The 22,257-nt window shown below is 36.9% G+C and overlaps 1 protein-coding gene across 2 annotated transcripts in view; it reads right to left on the reverse strand.

Moving 5' to 3' along the window:
• Elp1 (elongator complex protein 1) overlaps nt 1-22,257 on the reverse strand; it is a 313,623-nt gene that overhangs the window by 227,831 nt on the left and 63,535 nt on the right. For both annotated transcript variants that reach the window (XM_067136206.2, XM_067136207.2), the window contains exon 4: nt 6,100-6,419. In XM_067136206.2, coding sequence (XP_066992307.2) covers nt 6,100-6,419 — 320 coding nt within the window. The remainder of the gene's footprint in view (nt 1-6,099; nt 6,420-22,257) is intronic.

Below are 22,257 nucleotides of genomic sequence, written 5' to 3' on the forward strand. Positions count from 1 at the left end.
CAGGAGATACAACTGGACAAAACTGCTTATTCTACATGTCTTGCACAATAAATACATTATTCTAGCAAGCTCCATGTATCATATCGTCAAGACCACATTTAAATTAACACTTATTTCCAGGGAAACTGAGTGCAATTTAATCCATTAATATTTTACTCTCGTATGTTTTCGTATTCAGTGATACCTAAATATACAATACCAGAAAATTTTTACCTTCCTTCCATCTTATTGGTTTACTGGTTATTGGCTTCTGCATCAGTAAAAATCAGCTGTTGATTAAAAGAAGCTGCAGTAGGAGATTTTGCCTGTCTGAGAAACCCTCTGTCAAAGGTTTGTTGAAAGCAGTTGCCCTGTAGCCTTGATTTTACTGTCGACAACCTCTCCAAGTTTTCATCACCAATAGATGACGTGAACTGTGTTCATGTTTTAGTCACTTGATTAAATATCCTCTCACATTCAGTGTTACTGTGAGGGATTGTTAAAATACCAAGAATAACACAAACTAATCTATCATATTTTAGGCACCCATCACCACTTCTTAACTGTCCCACCATCGACCACTGCACATCAATTCTTTCTTCAAATAAGATATCATCTGGTATATTATCCATAGTGTAAAACAAAAGCTATTCAATACTGTTTGTTGTAACCTTAAAAAGTTACATATATTTGTTGACACTAGTTTTGGTTTTACCAGAGACCATCAGCAGTCAAAATCAAAGTAAAGGCAAGACATGAATAAAAAAATAAAAAATAAATTTATATATATATACATATGAAACAAGCATGAAATTCAAGACAAGTAAAGATTTTAAAAACAATCATCAAATCACATGTCTTGTGCAAGTTCTCAGCTTTCCTCCAATTGGAAGACTGCACATAAAAGAAGACCAGGTGAAACACTAAAATATTAGCAATAAAATATTGTCAATAAAAGATCTTAAACATGAATTAAACACCATCAGAAACAGAGCCAAGGCTAACGGATATAATACACATTTCATTGAAGAAATAATAAATAAAGTCAGTCAACAACTTTCCACTACTTTCACTAAAGAGAAAAAAACTAACAAAACCTTAGTTCCCACTTTCACTTTTAAAAATCTACATTTCCAAATAAAACATTATATAAAAATATATTTTTTAAAACAGACAATAATGCATCAATTTTACACAACACAAACTCAATTAGTAATAATAATAAAAAATTATACAGATCAGGTATTTATATACTTAAATGTTTGTCCACCTATACCGGCCAAACAGGTAGAAACTTTGACACGAAGTACTTAGAACATGTAAGTTCATGTAAATATAATAGATTTTTCAGCTATGAAAAAACATATGATGGACTTAAACCATAAATTCACAAATATTGATCAGGATCTAAAAATCTTTAAAAAATAAATCTTAAAAATGGTTAATAAGGATCAATTTTTTAATCCCAATTTCAACGTTAATGAAAAAAAGAACCCCCTTCATTCGATCTATTAATTCCTATTTTCAATAAAAAGAAATTAAGTATCCTAAACCCCCTTCTTTCCCTCCAGCAATCACTCAGCCCTACTTTAGGAATTTCTAATTTTATATACATTTTTACATATTATATTTTCTATTTTTTTAATTTTTTTCCTCCACGTTTGTTTCCTCCATATTGGAAACAAATGAACATCTCACCTCTTTCCCATCAACATCATTCTGTTCATACTTGTTTCAGCTGAGCTGAGTTCTAGAAGATGCCTCAAGTGTTGGTATTTTAAGTGCTTCTTCAATGATCCATATTGGAAACAAAGGAACAACTCAACTTTTTCCCATCAACATCATTGTGTTCATACTTGTTTTAGATGAGCTCAGTTCTAGAAGATTTCTCTAGTGCTGATATTTTAGTCTTTCACCTGGTCTTCTGTGAGGTGCAGTCTTCTAATCGGAGGAAAGCCCAGAACTTGTACAGGACATGTGATTGTGATGAGTGTTTTTAAAATCTTTACTTGTTTTGAATTTCATGCTTGCTTCATTATAACCTTTCAATGGATTCCAAGTCAAACATGAAGGAATCATTGAAGTTTTAGATACATTGATAATTCGAAGCAACTCGCTCAAATGAGTAATAAGTTTAAATAAATATTCAATATATGAAAATTCATAAGCTCAGAACTCCGTGGTATCTAATAAATTCATGTCCAGAAGTTTAATGTCGAAGTAAAATCAACTACTGTTGAGTGAAAAGGACTATATTTGATGGGAGAGTAAATTAATTTCTCATGCGTAGTGTTTAATTTCGATTACAGTTTATATTACAACTTTTATTATAATATGGATCCACCTTATTCAATACATAAAAACTGTTGTTTAGATGAAATTACAACATATATTTCAATCAGAACTAGTTTCGACACCCTTTCTGCATCATCATCAGCTGATATAGGTTCTTGGAAAAATTGGCAATCACATAAGTTTATCTACGTCAAATTGAACACAATTTAAAACCATATTAACAACCTAAAACTGTGTTACAATTAAACTGTTTCAAAGTCCATATTTTCTACAAGTCCAAGACTTGCGAGTCTTAAACCTTAAATTGATGAAAACATATGTAAACCGGTTTGCTCACTAATAAACTAACGTGGATTTAAAAGAACAACAACTTAAAAATAAAATAGTCTTGAAGAAACATTAGCTTAATTTAACACACTTCTTAAAACATGACGTAGAATCGTATTAAAATAATTCAATAAAATCTTCAGAGTCGCTTTAATGAAGCAATCCTAGTGAGGTGGAAACGAGCAATTGGTCCTTTAAGATGTTAACAAGTACAACATTCCCAGTTCAATGTGGACCTGAAATAATAGGAATCTAATAAACTATCGCTTAACTGAAGAGGCAAAATATAAAATTACGTCTTATAACTTACAACGTTTTTACGTGACTCACCTCAAAAGATCGCTGTCCATGCGAAGCACAATGAAGCCTAGTGAGCAGTGTTGTGTTAGTAATCAAGTGTCCAAGGGTGGTCTGGGCCGAAGGGGGGAAATAGGGGAAAGCGGGAGGAGCAACTGAGGAACGGCAACCTGTTGGGCGTGGTCGTAGAAAGCAACTAGTAAAGCTATTACGCATAATATGAAACACTGTCCTATTGACCGGGATACGTACATTTTTAAAAAACTCAATAAGGAAATCAAAAAGAATATTTGATTTTTCAGTAATTTCATTTAAATTAAGGTTTGGATTAAAATACTGATCCAGGTGTATATAGCAACCCTCCGTAACATCCAGCAAACTTCCTTTTCCTAAGTTCTCCAAGATCTCAATGTCCTGTTCTATAGATGTGAATTTATGCTTTAGATCATGTACATGCTGGCCTACCGCGGAAAATCTGTTATATTTTATTGCATTGGTATGTTCCGTGTATCTAATTTTAAAATTTCGTCCTGTTTGACCTAGATATGTGCACCCACAGTTGTTACATTTAAATCTATACACACCCGATTTGGTATATGGGTTCGATCTATTAACTGAGGCTGAATTGTGCAATACAACTGTATTATTATTATCAGTACGAAACGAAACCTTGACATTATGTTTCTTGAAAACATTAGTAAACTTATATATATATCCTTATTATAAGTAAATATTGCGAACGCCTTCTGATTAGGTTTGTCTTTGGCCAAGGTGGTTTGTAAACGGTACCTGAACTTGTTGATGATACGTTCAATAAAGCATTCACTAAAACCATTAACCTTAGCCATTGAACGGATTATATTGAGTTCTTTATTCAAATTAGCTTTTGTCATGGGGATCCTAAATGCCCGTTCTACTAAACTATTGTATGTAGAGTTTTTTTTGACTCTGTGGGTATTCTGAGTCTTGTCTAACAGTGACTGCCGTTTGTGTAGGTTTTCTAAAAATACTATAAGCAAAAGATGAATCACATCTGTTGATTTTTAAGTCAAGAAAATTAATTGATTCATTACTTTCTGACAATAATATATAAGTAATAATAATAATAACGTAAATGTTTCCACCTTTTCAATACAATATATTCACAAAATTATACGGTACTAGTTTCGACCCATCTAGGGGTCATCATCAGCCGTATTGAAGCAAAGATCATTTGTGGCGAAATCCTAAGACAATATTATTTTAAAGAATAACAAGTGAAATGAGATGTTATGGTAATAGTTAATAATACAAGGAATATACATACTAAGAGGTTTTTAACAAAGAATAAAGTATAAATGGGGTGTTGTAAAAATTATAATCATGGAAATCAGTAAGTTCTTGTATTGAAATGAAATATGGCTTAGGAAGAGGGCTTAAGGTGGGGCTGAAGGGTGCGGGAGAAAGTGTAATTGTCTTGGAAAAGTAACTTTGATTAAATTTAGGATTGAGTTTAGGTTGGCTGCATTATTGTTTCTGAGGAAAGTGATAAATAGATCGAAGAGTATGTTGGGTTTCTCTGAGATTTCATTGAGATTGTGACTGGCATTAAAGTATTGGTCTAGGTGTATGTAGTAATTTTCCATTATGTTCAGTAAAGGGCCCTTGTTTGCTAATACGAGGATGTCCATGTCTTGTTCAATATTGGTGAAATTATGGTTATAATCTTGCATGTGTTGGCCGATGGCTGAAAACTTGTTGTATTTTACAATAAAATCTGTCGTTCTCCACCATGTATGTTTCCAAAGAATCCAGATAAATCTCCGCCAAGATTTCCGAGGCCGGAGATCCCATTGCCAACCCATCCCGTTTATAAATGACCTTGTCAAAGACGAAGTAGTTATTATTTACAAGTAACTTAACCAATTTCATGAAATCTTGTATTTCAAGTTCACTTAGCTGACTGTAGGATCTTAGATTCTTAAAAACAATAGGAAGCAACTTATTGGTTCTAATACTCAGAAACATGTTGACGATATCAAATGAATGTAAGGTATGGTGAGCTTGTAATTTAAAATTGCTTAATTTATTAACCAGTACATGTTTCGTCCCCTAAGGGACATCATCAGCTAATAATAAATTTAATATATCAGAAATAAATATTAAAATTGGAAAGACACCTTAAAATTTTTTACATTTAAAATAAGATCTTCAAAATGTTGTTAAAATTGTAAGTCATAAGACAGATAAAATAGTTAAACTGTCCATATTTCTCTTGTTGATGTTCTTGGAAAATACCAGTTTTGCTTATAAAATCTTAAAATATCATTTGTTGCAAATAGCACACTTGATTTGTATCTCTTGGTGAATGATTTGTTGAAACTTAATAAGCATTCCTTAGATGGTATAATAAAATTTAAATGCTTCAGAATTTAAAGTCAGATCGGGGCCATGATGGTAAAATTCTGTGTGGTAATGGATAAAATTTTATATGAAATAAAATGAAAAAAATAAAAAAATAATATAAGTGTTAGTAACGTGAAATGGAAGATGAAATAAATATAAATAAATAAATAAATAATAATAAATAAAAATAAATATAACGTAATGTAATAAGATCGTATTACTTACTCCTTATTATTGGCCCCAATGTGCAGAGAAGGACTCGCTTCTACCGAGGTAAGTGTGCATCTGCTTTAAAACAAGTACTGATAGTTGCTATGCTGAGCGGGGAGTGTGGAGGGGAAGTAGGAGAGTGTGTCCTAAGTTGAACAACCTGAGTGTCACCGAGCGTGTGACGTATTAGAGTCTGACTTTCTTCCTAACTTTCGCTTTTAATAGTTCTTCATATAAAATGTTATACTTATCAGAAAGCTCATTGATATTATTTGTTGGATTGTTTCTCTGGTCCAGATAAATGTAGACTTCCTCATATATGTTTAATAAATGGCCTTTACGGTTTTCTGTATTTTAAGGTCATTATCTATGTTTGTAAACATGTGATTGGATTCGGTCATGTGTTCGCTCATGGCCGAGTATCTGTTGTATTTCTTGGCTCTGGTGTGTTCCTGATATCTTATAATGAAGTTCCTACCTGTTTGTCCTGTGTAACTTTTTAAACAACTAGCACATTTCAGTTTATAAACACCCGAATTTTGGAATTTATTATTATTATTAACGATAACATAAGTTCTTCGAAAACTGGAGGATGATGTCACTTACAGGTGAAGTTCATTTAGGAATGGAATATATTCTTTAGGATCCTTGTTGGACTTGCCAGCCACCATCATGACGAGTTCAAAGTCGTAGAGCCCGAGAGCAATGTTGTAGAGATCGTTTACGTCCGCAATGTACAGGATGTAATTGAGGGCCTCTTCCCTCGTGGCTTTGTCGCCGGACAGGGCCTTCACTTCCAGAAGTGCTGCGGCCAAGTCGTTGTCCGTCCGCTTCTGGATGTAACTGGCGATGATGGGCAGGTGCAGACTGGAGGCTCTAGGGCTTGTCTGCATGGCTTCTCTCACTGCATCACACACAACCTGCACCTGAGGACGAAGTATTCAAATTAACATTAAATCATAGGAATATTAAAAGGTATTAAAAGCATCTGGGATGAACTATGTGCAGTCCACGTAAAATATATGTTGAAATTAAAATAAGGCTCTAAAATCATGTTAAAGTGTTTCATTAGTGCTGCAACAAAAGGTTAACTTCATGGACACCGCATTGAATTGTGAATCTACGAGCTGCAATGTAAGAACGTGCCAACTTCGTGTGTGTCCTTGACAATTCCCAATAGAGCACCTTTTCAACGTTTTTCAAGATATTTGGACGGGAAGCACTAATGAAACTAATTTCTCTCGCCTATGTAAAGACAGAGATTATAAGGTTCAGAAGCGGTTATATCATTATTCAATACTGTTCTGCAATTAGGGCAGTTGCCCAGGTGGCAGATTCCCTATCTGTTGTTTTCCTAGCCTTTTCTTAAATGACTTCAATGACAGTGGAAATTTATTGAACATCTACCTTGGTAAGTTACTCCAATCCCTAACTCCCCTTCCTATAAATGAATATTTGCCCCAATTTGTCCTCTTGAATTACAACTTTACCTTCATATTGTGCTCTTTCCAACTTTTAAAGACGCCACTCAAACTTATTCGTCTACTAATGTCATACCAATACATATGGTCCGTTATTGGACATTATAAATCTTCCAGCTAACTCATTCCTGGTTGCCAGCGTTTTGTCCCCGTGTGCTAGGCTGGGCTCGTCGTCTCATTACCAAAATTAATGAGTGCTTGTCCAATAATGGACCATATATATTGGTATTATAAATTTACTCATTCGGAACAAATATTCCATATTCCCTATGGGAATCAAAATCTATATCATCTGATGGCCAAGCAGGCATTAATTTTGGTAATGAGACAAAGTCTCTCATAGTGCATTGGCACTGCCGGTGGCAACAATTTGCCTATGCACTGGCCTCCACGGTATGCACTGGCCAGCGTGTTGGTAGGTGTGCTAGGTACCAACTGACGAGCATCTATATCATACTAATGTCATTCCACGCCATTGCTCTGCTGACATCTATATCGCATACCACTTAGTCGAGCAACTTGTCTTCTTTCTCCCAGTTCTTCCCAGCCCAAACTTTGCAACATTTTTGTAACGCTACTCTTTTGTTGGAAATCACCCAGAACAAATCCGAACTGCTTTCATTTGGTTTTTTTCCAGTTCTTGAATCAAAAAATCCTGGTGAGGGTCCCATACACTGGAACCATACTCTAGTTGGGGTCTTACCAGAGACTTATATGCCCTCCCCTTTACATCCTTACTACAACCCCTAAACACCCTCATAACCATGTGCAGAGATCTGTATCCTTTATTCACAATCCCATTTATGTGACTACCCTTATATTAAAACCCAGATACTTACAATGATCCCCAAAAGGAACTTTCACCCCATCAACGCAGTAATTAAAACTGAGAGGACTTTTCCTATTTGTGAAACTCACAACCTAACTTTTAACCCTGTTTATCATCATACCATTGCCTACTGTCCATCTCATAACATTATCGAGGTCATTTTGCAGTTGCTCACAATCTCGTAACTTATTCATTACTCTATACAGAATAACATCATCCACAAAAAGCCTTACCTTTGATTCCACTCCTTTACTCATATCATTACATAGGTCCAGTAATACAGCCTTGAGGAATTCCCCTCTTAATTATTACGGGGTCAGATAAAGCTTCGCCTACTTTAATTCTAAGATCTATTTTCTAGAAATGTAGCAACCCATTCAGTCACTCTTTTGTCTATCTTAGAGGTCAAGCTTCCACGGTGTGTAGAATTATTTAGTTTATTTTCTGGGTTGAAATCTGTTGTTGTTATCTGTACATTATGTACAGTTTGTTGACGTTTCAAATACATTGCAGTATTCTTTTTCAAGGCATCTGAAATACCTCTACTAGATCCGAGGTAGTCAGTCCCCAGGCAGCAATCACACTATAAGGGTGGTTCCTGACTTTAGTCTTTTATATCCTAGCCTTTCTGGCTGACGTAAGCCCCCTGGCTGTCTCGTGCGAATTCTGGAAGGCAAGTGTCACAGCCAGGTGGTGGGGCTTGCCCGCGCTGTTATGTAACTGAAGGTTCGGACTGCGTGTTGATGTCGTAGTCTGTATGTCTTAAACCATGAATGATAGGCATCCAAGATTTACTGATTTTATATTCTTCTTCTAAATTTGTATTTTTCGGGTGTTTCTTGATTTCGATAGCCTCGCGGATTTTCCTTTCCAGATTCCAAGGGACAGCTACTAGGATGTTGGTCTAGTCAAATGATATTCCATGCCTTGTTTCATAGGAATGCTTGGCTACTGTTGAGATATCTGTGTTTTGGTTCTTGGTGTGATGGATATGTTCTTTCAGGCGGGTGGAGATCAGATGTTTTGTTACACCAACATAACATGCTCCGCAGCTACATTCAATGTGGTATACTTCAGGAGCCTGTAATTCGATTGTGTCTTTTACTGGTGGTAGATAAGGGGCTAGCTTCCGGTGTGGTTTATAGATGGTTTTTATGTCGTATTTGTCCAGTATCTTGCCGATCCTGTCTGTAGTGTTTTTAATGTATGGCAGTATCGCTGTTTTCGGGCGGGTCAGTTCTTTTTTTCCATTGTTTACTCCTACGGCGGCCTTGTCTTTGTTTTATTCTGATTTTCTAAAGGCTCGTCGGATGTTATTGAGCGAGGAGCCATTTCCCCTGAGGGTTCTCATGAGGTGTTCTTTTTCTTCTTCGAGGTGTTCTGCGTTTGATATCGCTATGGCCCTGTTAACCAGAGATGTTAGAACAGCCTGCTTTTGTGATGGATGGTGATGAGAAGAGGCGTGCAGGTACCAGTCTGTGTGTGTGGGTTTCCTCTCTACTGCGTGGCTCAGAGTCTCATTGATGTTGTGTTTTACTAGGACATCCAGGAATAGTAATTTTCTGTTAACTTCGATTTCCATGGTGAACTGAATATTTGCGTGAATAGAGTTGAGATGGTCGAGAAATAGCTTCAGGTTATTGCTCCCGTGAGGTCAGATTACGAAAGTGTCATCCACATAACAGAGAAAACATTTCGGTTTCAGGGTAGATGTGGCTAAGGCTTTCTGCTCGAAGTGATCCATATACATGTTTGCTATTATTGGAGAGAGCGGTGACCCCATCACGGCCCCTTCTGTCCGTTCGTAGAACTCCCCATGGAAATAAAAATATGTGGCATTTAGGCATTCTTTAGATAGTGTTGACAGGTCTTCTGCAAGTTTCTGGTCTAACAGCGGAAATACGTCTGTTAGCGGCACCTTGGTGAAAAGTGACGTAATGTCAAAACTTACTAATAAGTCCATACTTTCAATTGATTGGTCCTTAAGGAGTTGGATGAAATGTCGGGAGTCCTTCACATAGGTTTCAGTGTGTCCTGTATGTGGCTGAAGTAGGCCGGCTAGGTAACGGGCGATCTCATGCGTCGCAGATCCTATAGCGCTCACGATAGGTCGCAGAGGTATGCCTTCTTTATGGATTTTAGGGAGGCCATACAATTTAGGAGGTATCGGGTCCGAGGATAACAGCTTCTTCTGTATTTCGGCAAACTGTACGTAATGTACAGATAACAACAACACGGTTCAACCCGGAAAATAAACTAAATAACTCTTTTGTCTAGTCCAACTGCATTCATTTTTGCCAGTAGTCTCCCATGATCCACCCTATCAAATGCTTTAGACAGGTCAATTGCGATACAGTCCATTTGACCTCCTGAATCCAAGATATCTGCTATATCTTGCTGGAATCCTACAAGTTTAGCTTCAGTGGAATAACCTTTCCTAAAACCGAACTAGTTATTAATTTTGCAAACATGTCTAATATAATCAGAAAGAACGTATTCCCAAAGCTTACATGCAACACACGTCAAACTTACTGGCCTGTGATTTTCAGCTTTATGTCTATCACCCTTTCCTTTATACACAGGGCCCACCATAGCAACTCTTCATTCATGCCAACATAATCAAATTACAGGTAGTACTTCAGATATGGTACTACATCCCAACACATTGCCTTTATTGTATCCCCAAAAAACTTATTATCTCCAGTCGCTTTTCTAGTTTTGAACTTTCGTATCTTACTGTAAATGTCATTGTTATCATAGGTAAATTTTAATACTTATTTACTATTAGTCACCTCATCTCGTATATGGACATTATCCCTGTAACCAACCATCTTTACATACTGCTGACTGAATTCTTCTGCCTTTGAGGATCCTTGCATACACACTCGCCTTGTTCATTAATAATTCCTGGAATGTCCTTCTTGGAACCTGTTTCTGCCTTAAAGTACCTATATATACTCTTCCATTTTTCACTAAAATGTGTATGACCACCCATTATGACTGCCATCATGTTATCCTTAGCCGACTTCTCTGCTAGATTCAATTTCCAAGTAAGTCTCTTCAATTCCTCCCTACTTCCACAGCCATTTCTAACTGTTTCTTTCCAGCCTGCACCTCCTTCTTAGTCTCTTTACTTCTCTGTTATAATATACTAGGGCACCCATGCTGCTCTGCAGCATTATTTTGAATTATTGGAATTAAAATTATGTAATAGTTTATAACATTTATTTCACAACACTTCCTTCCAGACAATGTTCGCTGTGCGTCGACCCTTAGGTTTAATTCTACTTTTACATCTTTAAATGTTTTCCCTCAGGATAAAGCAACATACAATTGTCCGTGGCTAAAAACAGGATCAGGCAAATAGATTCCAACTCGATAAAGCGTTTGACCTTGTGCTTTGTTTATCGTAATACAAAATGCTTATGTAATAGGAAATTGCCATTGTTTAAAAGAGAAGGGCATTGTGTGTCAGATGGTGACAAATCTATGCGAGGTAGTAGTATTCGCTCCCCACTGTTTAAACCAGTTAGTACTTCTAAATCTATGATATTGTCATACATTTTTCTAACTATTAGCCTCGTCCCGTTCAGTAATCCCTTAGTTGCATTGAAATTCCTAAGGAGCATTACAATAGCACCTTCTTTTAAAGTCAGCACATGGGGAGGTAGACCACTCATCTCAAGGCTGTTCAAAAATTCAATAGGAAACTGCAAAACTTCACTTTCTTCTTCAGTTACCAATTTATTCACACTCGTGTAAGATCTTGAAATTCCTGGAAGTAGATCTGAAACTACCCTATTAATTTCATGGCAATGTTCATTTTTTGGTGCAAGAATTGCAGTCGTGGAGAGATTGAAAGTGTCATGAGAGGATGAAAAGAAATTTTTGCCATAAATTTCAGTGACAATATCTGTATTTGAAATTATCGAAGAAGGCAAGTCGATAAAGTTGTCATCATTAGAAGGGTATTCACCATTACCGATTTTCAAGAGGAAGCCTGCAAATTCAGATTCATCTGCATTAGCTCACATATTCTTGTGAAGTTTAAAAATTTTGAAAAGTGGCCACAGAGGTGAAAACCTAATTGAATTTTGTACTATAGCAGCATGAGGAACAACAGGTAATACTTATCGGAAATCTCCTCCTAGTATGACAATTTTTCTACCGAAAGGTACCTCATTACCCATGATATCTTTCAGTAACCGGTATATACACATTAAAGAATATTTGTTTGCCATGGGTGCTTCATCCCAAATGATGAGCTTAGCATAACGAATAATATTAGCCTCTTTGGTGTTCCCATTCAAACCTGATACAGAATTTAATATACAGCGCAGAGCAATATTGACAAACCTCTTGAAGATCACCTACAGAAAAAGACCTTACATTTGGAATAAAATGTGAAACAGCACACCTTGAAGCAATATTAAATTTCAGACTGTCAATTTTTTGATTACGCTGTCTTACAGACTTAGCAGTTGACTCACGACGACCAGTTAAAGTGGCTTTATGTTTAGGCCTCTGAACTTCAGGAGTAAGAGCTGTATTGTTGGGTTGGTGTTTTTCCAAGATATTATAATGTCCATTGTCCAAATCCCCAGTAAATAATAAGTCATGAATCATGTGGCCAGAACCGTAATCCGTTATTACATCACTATTTTCCCTGTGAACTCTGAAGATATGCTCAGAAAACAACTCACCTGCACTGTGAAGTTCAGCATGTCCACCTTTCTGTCCATTACCAATCATTACACGTTTATAAACAGCAACGTTAGTGATATTTTGTCTATAGAACTCGTCACCAATAATAAAATTCCGATATGCAAGCCACTTTTTGGTAATATTGTCTACAACAATTGAGCGTATTTCAATGTGTTTATCTTAATTTCCATATAAACAATATGAAATTGCGTGGAATAAACAATTACCATCACCAATAACAGGCATCACTTCAAAATTGTTTGTATTTGAAGGACCACATGTCACTGAAAAATTCTCATGCACAAGAAGTCGTCTTTTTCTTGTTGCACTCCATATGGAATTGCTTGCCATTTTCCAACTTCTGTTTTTCATACATCCGCTTAGCATTCTTAGTCTTCCTACCAACACCCATAATCTATTCAAAGAAGTGAAACTACTCGCAAAAATGAAATGTTTACATCTTCATGTGAAACAGTATCTTATAGTCCATGTAACAACAAACTTTTTCACTCCCCAAGGCGGCTGAGTAAACACTCCTTGGAAGAACACTACGCGTCGAACTGTTTGCTCTTTGAATATGCAATGTCTGGACTTCCTTTTTTTTAATAACTTCCGTTTTTCATACATCCAACACCATAATTAAAATAAGTGAAATGACTCGCAAATATGGAATGTTTACATCTTCCTGTAAAACAGTATCTTATAATCCGTGTAATAACAAACTTTCTCACTCCCGAAGGTGGCTGAGAAAACGTTCCTTGGAAGAACACTAAGCGTCGAGCTGTTTGCTGTTTGAATATGCAATAGCAGGAGTTCCTTCCCAAGGCGGCTGACACTACGCGCTGAACTTTTTACTCTTTAAATATGCAATGGCGAGAGGAAAAATGTTGAAGAAATGAGACGTCAAATTGAATGTGCACTCATAACTTTCCTCAGAATCAACCAATTTTAATACTTAATAGCTGAAAGAAAAGAGCTTGTTCCACTGAGTGTTCTTAGGCCAAAACGAATTCCGTACCTCAATTAAAACCAAAGATATGATTGCTTCAAAGAGACAAAAAACAGAAAAAATCGAATAATTTGAGGAAGACGGAAGTTAAGTGATTTGTAGTACCCGATGACAAATCTGTGCATGAATACCTTTCAGTTAAAAAAAATGAAGGAAATCGACCAGATAGAATGGCTGGACCGAATGACTTTAGTTTTCATCAATTTTTTTAATATATAGAATGGTGGATCTTTAACATTCCTTACCACCATTCAAGGTACACACCTATTTTCACATTTTTCAACAATTGCTACCCATCGCAGCATTTGTTTAAATTTTTATTTACCATTTTCCACCGATCATAGTTACTTTTTAAAAACTCCTTCATGCCTGTTATAGCAGCCATGTGGTACTGCCTAATAGTCCTAATTTTAATACCTTCCTTTCTTTCATATTTATTTTTAACTACGAAGAAAACAGCTTTGTGATCACTAATACCATCTATTACTTCAGTTTCTCTATAGAGCTCATCTGGTTTTACCAGCACCACATCCAGAATATTCTTCCCTCTAGTTGGTTCTATTACTTTCTGAATCAGCTGCCTTTCCCATATTAACTTATTTGCCATTTTTTGTTCATTCTTCCTGTCGTTTGCATCACCTTCCCAATTGACATTTGGTAAATTGAGATCACCTGCTACTATCAAGTTCCTTTCCATATCGTTTCCCACATAGCTGATTATCTTATCAAATCATTCTGAATCAGCGTCAGTGCTACCCTTTTCTGGTCTGTACCCTCCAAAGATATCAAGTTGCCTATTATCTTTAGAGAGGAGCCTTAGACCTAGAATTTCATGTTTGTCACCTTTAACTTTCTCGTAGCTTACAGATTATTCTTTCGCCAGAATGAACACTCCCCTCCTACCATTCCTATCCTATCTCTACGATACACATTCCAGTTCCACGAGAATATTTTTGCACTCATTATATCATTTCAGCCATGATTCAACTCCTATTACAATATCTGGTAAATACATATCTATTAAATTTCTTAATTTTATTCCTTTCTTTACAATACTTCTACAGTTCAACACTAACATTTTTATGTCATCCCTACTTGACTTCCAGATCTCTGCACCCTTATCACCGCTACCTAGACAACCCCGTTCCTTGAATGTACCTCGCTACTACCATTCCAAACAAATTTCCTAACTTATACGTACCACTGCGGTTTAAGTGAAGGCCATCAGAGGGCAGATCCCTATCTCCTACCCACCCATTAGGATCTAGAAGTTTTACTCCCAGTTTCCCACATACCCACTCCATAGTCTCATTTAAATCCCCAATGACCCTCCAGTCAGTATCCCTCAAGCAGGCCTGCCACTGCCAAAGCACTTCTCGAAATACATAAAAATGATGTTCCTATCTGACCCATCATTAATTACAGACCCAGTCCTTTATATAAAATTTCACAGTTCATTCAACATTTCCTCAAAAGAAATTACCATTTTTTATCGGGTAATTCCATTAAGAACACTAATGAATTGGTTGAAAAACTAACTCTTGTGATCATGAACAAAAGTGCAACTGCATCAGTTGCCATCACCACTCTATCCAATCTTAATCACATTGACCCACATATCAAGTTTACACTAGAATAAGAGAACGAAAAAAAACCTCAATTATTTAGATCTAATGATCACCAGATAACCTGGTTCATTGAGCTAGAAGATGTTTAGAAAACTAACAAAAACCACTAACAGAATCCATCAAGATTCCATACACCCACATGCCCATAAATGTGCAGCATACCATAGTATGGTACACAACGCTATTAGCATCCCGCTGTCTAAAAAAGAACTCAAAAACTTTTTTGTTGCTAGTTGCTTTATGTCGCACCGACACAGATAGGTCTTATGGCGGCGATCAGATAGAAAAGGCCTAGGAATGGGAAGGAAGCGGCCGTGGCCTTAATTAAGGTAGTATTCCAGCATTTGCCTGGTGTGAAAATGGGAAACCAAGGAAAACCATCTTCAGGGGTGCCGACAGTGGGGTTTGAACCCACTATCTCCCGGATGCGAGCTCACAGTTCCGCGCTCCTAACCGTACGGCCAACTCGTCCGGTGAATTTAAAAAAAATTTAACCCCGTTTGCAGCTAAATTTAATGCCCACAACAGCTCCTTTATAGATAAAATCATTAATAAGCATAAACACCAACCTTCAATCACCTTAACAAAAGAAAAAACTCACCATTTTTTATTTACTTTTATGTTTAATAATAAACAAGTCTACCAAATCACAAACATATTTAAAAAGCATGACATCAAAACAACCTTCAAAACTTGTAACAGAAACACATATTTTACATAATACCAATTCTATTAACCATAGCAATAAGTTCACCAAGTCAGGTGTTTATACAGTAGACCCAATTGTAATAATTATAACACATCTTATGTCGGTCAAAGAGGTAGGAGCTTCCATACAAGATACTTACAGCATGTTAATGCTCAACCAACTTACATACTACAGCCTATTTTTATTGGATCGGTCGAAATTGGCTAAGAAAATCACCAGGAGCTGAATCTTAGACCTATAAACAATAAAATAAACAAATAACAAAATAATGCAGATCTAGTGATAATTAAATGAAACACATTTATTAACATAAGCAGGGAAGAAATTGTTCCAGGACTGGCATAAAAGAATAAATAAATAAGGATATGAGAAGTCAGTTACATTAATGATGTATAACAACGGTCCATTGAAAGGAAGTGTTACACAATCTCATATTTCTTTTATACGCTTCAAGAAAGCAGGGTAGAGGAATCAGTTTAGTAATATAATATTCCTCTTGCCACACAGTGAGCACAGCGCTTAAGATCAGATTCAAAGCAATTCCCTCTCGAAATAGGAAAAATAATTCTCTCGAGGTACATCATAAGAATCTCAATTCACTTCTTTTTATATAACAATCCCCACAGAGATTAAAACCCAAAAAAAATCAAGGATTACATGTGATTAATCTCATAACATGAACATATTGAAGTTAGCAGAGGTGCCAACTTTGAAGTGGATTATCAGAAATTGCCCTCCACCCCCGAGAAAAATTTTGAGTCAAGTCCAAAGCATACGCCTTCTTTCTTGGACACACCCCTTTTGCCCTTCCCTCTAGCAATCTATCGAAAAGTATATCATATTACACAATAACATTTGCACGCAACCTGTTGGTTCGGTGATAAAACATTCCTTGTAGCTTGTTTCTCACGCAGCAGCTGCTTTTCAGTGTAGTTTTTCTTGAAGCATCCTTCCAACTGTGATGACATTTTCGTTTTCTGAACCATAAGCGATACCAGTGCAGATGTGCTTAATATAGGCCTCACTTCTTTCTCAATCTTTCTGTCAACTGTCAGGTACACTTAACACAGCAAATACAACATTACTGAAGGATTTGTAGTGGAGAAGAGCAGCACCTGAGCTCCTTCATTCACAATTAATTTAACAACGCTTATGGGTAGCAAAAGGAAGTCACGATCAAATAAGTATCGTTGCCAACTCACAAGCACTGAAATAAAGTCGATTCTGGAGAAAGGCTCGAAAGGACTCAACAGTTTTCCTTTTCTTTTGTTTCTGTTGAAAATTATTTTTTCGTGATAATGTCAGCTTTTCCGTAATAATTTCCCCTTTGACCATAACTCCGTAATCGTGAGGTGAAATCCGTACTATAATAAAAGTTATATACAATTTTATTAGTAACCACCTATACAATACAATATACTCTTTACAATTAGGGTGTAATCATTACACCATATTAACTATGGGACATGTTTCGCTCGACATCGCGAGCATCATCAGCCATTAATACTCAAATATTAGGTCAGGGCCCTGAGACAGAATTGAACCTAAGACAGTCTCTTCATATCTAAAGTTTGACATATTACAATAAAAGAATGATCAATGGTTACAATAAGTTGTCAAATAAAACACAAAGGTATTTTAAGAATATTACAATATATGTAGCAGGTTAAAAAAAAAAAAAAAAAATCAGCTTACAGCATAATAAATTATGAAATTGTAAGCTGAACCATAACACATCCATATTGTACTATACTGAGAGTCAACTCAAGACCTTAGCGGTCCCTTTGATGTTAGTCAGACTTCTGGTCAGTGAAAAGGCTTCCGCAGCGCCAAATAGTTCCCTAGGTTACTTGTTACTGAAGTCAGGAGCTTCCTTCAGTTTGGTTAGATATTCTGGTGAACTGACTTGACGAATTACAAATTTTTACCCTGTATACATGTGGAAAATACATCACAGGTTGTATGTTATTCGGGTTCGTTACCAACTCTTATATTTCATACGTAGATGGCTATGAATAGTTATTGTTCTCAGTGGTGTATGCAGCAAAATAATAATTATTTAACACGTTGGCTGCCAGAGCGGTACATTGTACCGCTGAGTGAGAGTCTCACGAGGCCACGGCGGTACAAAGTACCGCTGACAGGTGTTGCTATTTGATTTTCCCTGCCGGGCCGGCAGACCGCTGAGCCGTTGAATTCGCTATGCTAGCGTACCACTATGGCCTCGGAGCAAATCCTGGCGTGCTTGGTTTCCAAAATATAGTCTTTATATTTTATTAATCCAACCTCCTTTTATTGGCAGTATGTGAGTATTTGTCCAATCAGTTTAGCCATCCACTTAGGTGTGCCGGGTTAGCTAACTCGCAAGCTCAAGATTTTGGAGATCGTGGGCTTGAATACTACTGTCGGGAAACCTGGTTAAGGATTTCTGTGATTTCCCAATTTCACCCCAAGCTTATGCTTACCTAATCAATAGGTCACACTGATTCCTGCCAAATTGTTGCACCATACCTGAGCTGATTTCTACGGTTATCCCAATAAATATAGCATAAAAATGAGCGTATTTGCATTTTCTAAATTGACAACATTCATTGACAACATAGCAAAATTTTACATTACCATTGAGCATTTGGCAAGGAGTAAATAGGAAACCAATATCCTTCAAATTTAATTTGGTGAAGTTTTTTGTGTTGCAAAATGTAATAGACCAGTTTGACATGGACACTACTTACCAGAGATCTCATACCGAAGGGCTACGTCATTATCTTCCGAGTTCGAGAAGAAAACGGTTTCATTTTTATAACTAACCTCTCCGTTCACTGGTAAAATAACTTAGAAATATCGCGCAAGTATTTCACACACACCCTACTGTAAAAGAATGAGTGCCTTGCGATTGTAGTCCTAAGCACTAGTAAACAAATCGTGGCACGCTCTGTTATCCACAATGTGTACTATCAAGCGATGCAAGCTTCTGGTACCGCTAGACTGTACCGCTCTGGCCGTCTAGGCAAAACCATACAGTGAACTTTTCTGTGGGGCCACGGCGGTACATCGGGGTGCTGAGAAATTTTATTGTATTTCGTACGTACATTGAACACTTAAGTGAAATATCACTTCGAATTTTGCTTTAATGCTTATTTACTACATGCATAGTACAAAAAATGCTTTGGCCACCGGGTCATTTCTTGCTATGTGTCCTGGCAGTCAAAGTGTTAATATGATATTGATATCTTATTGCACTGTGTACTTAGTAAGCTTTGTTTGAGTTCATTCCATTGCTGATAAGTTCGCATAATTTGTGCGACGTTGAAGATGGATCCAAGAAAACTGTTGGCAATACTGGCTGCAACAGCATATTCAGAATTCATAATGGCTGCCAGCTGTGAGCAAGACGTGTGTGATGCTGTGACGCTTGAGTCCCCTGTGAAATACTTTAAAGCTAACAAATGGAGAAGAATTAAGTAGGAAATCTAAACCAAATTGTTTTACACGTTTACAGCAGCCTACGAGATGAGAATCCGCTGTGGACTGTGGAAGATGTGAAAAAGACCACGCAGGTGACTGGCGTTTCTGTGTACAGTGTTTACGCCGCTCGCGTGGAATTTAAACTCCACGGAAAATCCAAGTCTCCAGCGAAAGGCCGATGTGTCAACTCAGCACTCGCCATAAGTGAAACAGGAAGGGCCTTAACACGGTATGGAAATAGGATCCTTGGCGTATTCGATAATAATAATAATAATAATAATAATAATAATAATAATAATAATAATAATAATAATAATAATAATAATAATTTGTACTTTGCTTTATATTCGTAACCGCCCTCTCTCTACCTGCAGAAGTGTTGTCACGAGGGGATTATGAGTTTGTTTTTACCTTCCGAATGACGAGACTACAATATTTACAACATTCCTAGGAACATTGTATTTTGCAATCCCACTCACATGTGTTTTTTTCAGCTTTTTAAATTGTGAGAAACTGCCACTGACAGTCATTGCACGAGAGCGAAATCGTATACTTCTGTTGTAATTCCCTTTGTGCCTCACACAAATTGCATTATGAAATAAAAATAAACCTTGCTTCTCTTGCCTCGATATTCGTCAGTAATCTGTAGGTTTTACATGGTCAATAAAGGAATAAATAGGTATGGTACGTAATCGAAGTACAGCTATGTGAAAGGATGTGATTTCTTTTGATGCTTCACTATTTCAGAATGAAGAACTTGTCAGATAGACGCATGGCGATAATAATAAGCTGGTTGTGGCGGGAATGGAGAACGGAGACGGGAAGGGGGAACAGGGGACGTGCTCACATGCGGAAGGACACTTTTCCTAAGCTCTTGAGTTGAATTTCAGTATAGTCATATGACACTTGACCAACAGTAAGTGCTGAAAATAGTTATGCAATGTCGAAGACAAAGTGATTTGTCGTGTCTTTTTCTTTTTATATTGTCAACCAGCAAATGTACCCGTGCTTTGCTATGGTATTCTGCATTGTATATGAATATTGAAGTAAATACTGTACATGCAGTAAATAAGATTGTTTTAAAATAGCATGTCTCTTAGCGTTATCCGAGAAACAGCATGGAGAGGTCCCCACACGTTGTTTCCAATGTAAAGTGCTTGTTACGGATATGTGATGATTATGACAGGCTCACTTGCCTACTGCCATTCACAATCGAGTTGGGAAGTTTACATTATAATTGCAGGCCCCATTGCCTACTGCGCGGTCACAATCGATTTGGGGAGTTTCCGTTACAATGGCAGCCCCCTTTCCTACTTCCAGACATATTACAAATTGAGGAGTTTTTATTATAATAGCAGGAAATTTCCCTACAACCAGTCAAAATTGAGTTGTGCAGTTATCATTATAATGACAGGCCCCTTTTCCAACTGCCAGCCAGCTTACTGCCAGTCACACCAAGTTGGTGAGTTTCCATCAAAATAGCAGGCCAGTATGCCTAATGCCAGTCACATTTTAGATGGGTACATCTGTTTATAACTGCGGGAACGCTTGCCTACAGCCAAACACAATCGGGTAAGAGGAGTTTCGAACAAAACAGCATGCTCCCTTGCCTTCTGCAAGTCAAGTCGAGAAGTGAATTATTCATTACAATGGTAGGCCTGCCTTATTAATGCCAGTTACACAGGAACTGGAGAAGGACCCCATTCCTACTGCCAGTTAAAGTCGGTGTGGGGAGAACTGATTACAATAGCAGACACACTCTTTCTCGATCGCTACAAAATCGACATCAGTGAATATACACAGTTCGACATAGGAAAGTATGAGCTTGTTTACAATATTGCAGACCTTCATTTACAGATTAACTGCTGCTAAACAGTACATCATATCGAGAAAGGATTGTACCATAAGACGCCGGATTTAGCGGCCTAAATTGCTGGTCTTATGATATCTCATCTATTCATGGGTCAGATTGAGTTAGAAACGTGGAATAGGGTAAAATTTGTGTAAGATTATCTCACATTGCATTGCTTTTCGGATAATTAAGTGACAGCTACATACATAGCATTTGGCTCATATATGGCTACTAGGTGGACCAATTTTCGTGTAGAGTTTGATGATTCTATCCTATAAGTGATGGAAGGTATGAATTATGTATGTGAAAAGTCCAAATTTACGTAACATCAAGAAATACAGAAAAATCAAACGTAAAAGGGATAGAAATACGACAAAAAGTCGTAAGGCCAAGGTTGTAGATCACTCCAAATTGAACGGGGATTGTGCCATCCGTTATGTCATAATACTTCCCAAAAGTCTGCACCATCATTAAAATTGCCTCCATATTTTGATATTCTTCGGGATAAAAAGGGAAAAATTTAAAGATCTTGGAAGTTTTCCGTCCGTTACAGGCTAAAACGTATAATTTTGCCAAATTTCAATATCCTTCTTCGACTGACAGATTATGCCGCAATCTGGGTTTTCGGTGAGGAGTGTAAAAATTAGGGCTTTAAAGAAACTAAACCAAAAAATATGCAGATGGTCATTATTACCAATTAAACGTGTAGCTGTACGAAAATACCGCCAAAATAGTCAATGTACAGGCACACAGTCATTACGATTTTATTTACATAGATAGATAAGGAACCTGCTCCACATACAACACATTTTGGGCTATATCCGCTGGACTTAACCTGAAAAACGGACCGTTTATAATATCTCCCTTATTAATCCTCCTGTCGAAAAAATGCACATGAAAAAAGTTTTAGAGATGGAATTCCATCATGTTTGGTCGATTTCCAGTCAGGTTGGTCTTGTACTGTATATATTGTGTAAGAGTAAAATCACCATTTCGGTTCCCTATAAACCGCCAGTCCATTCCGGGAACATGAAATGTTATTGACGATCAACACCTACCATTGGACAGGTGGATGTTAATGTAAAAT

The sequence above is a fragment of the Anabrus simplex genome, chromosome 1 (assembly GCF_040414725.1).
Source record: "Anabrus simplex isolate iqAnaSimp1 chromosome 1, ASM4041472v1, whole genome shotgun sequence".
NCBI classification, from domain to species: Eukaryota; Metazoa; Arthropoda; class Insecta; order Orthoptera; family Tettigoniidae; genus Anabrus; species Anabrus simplex.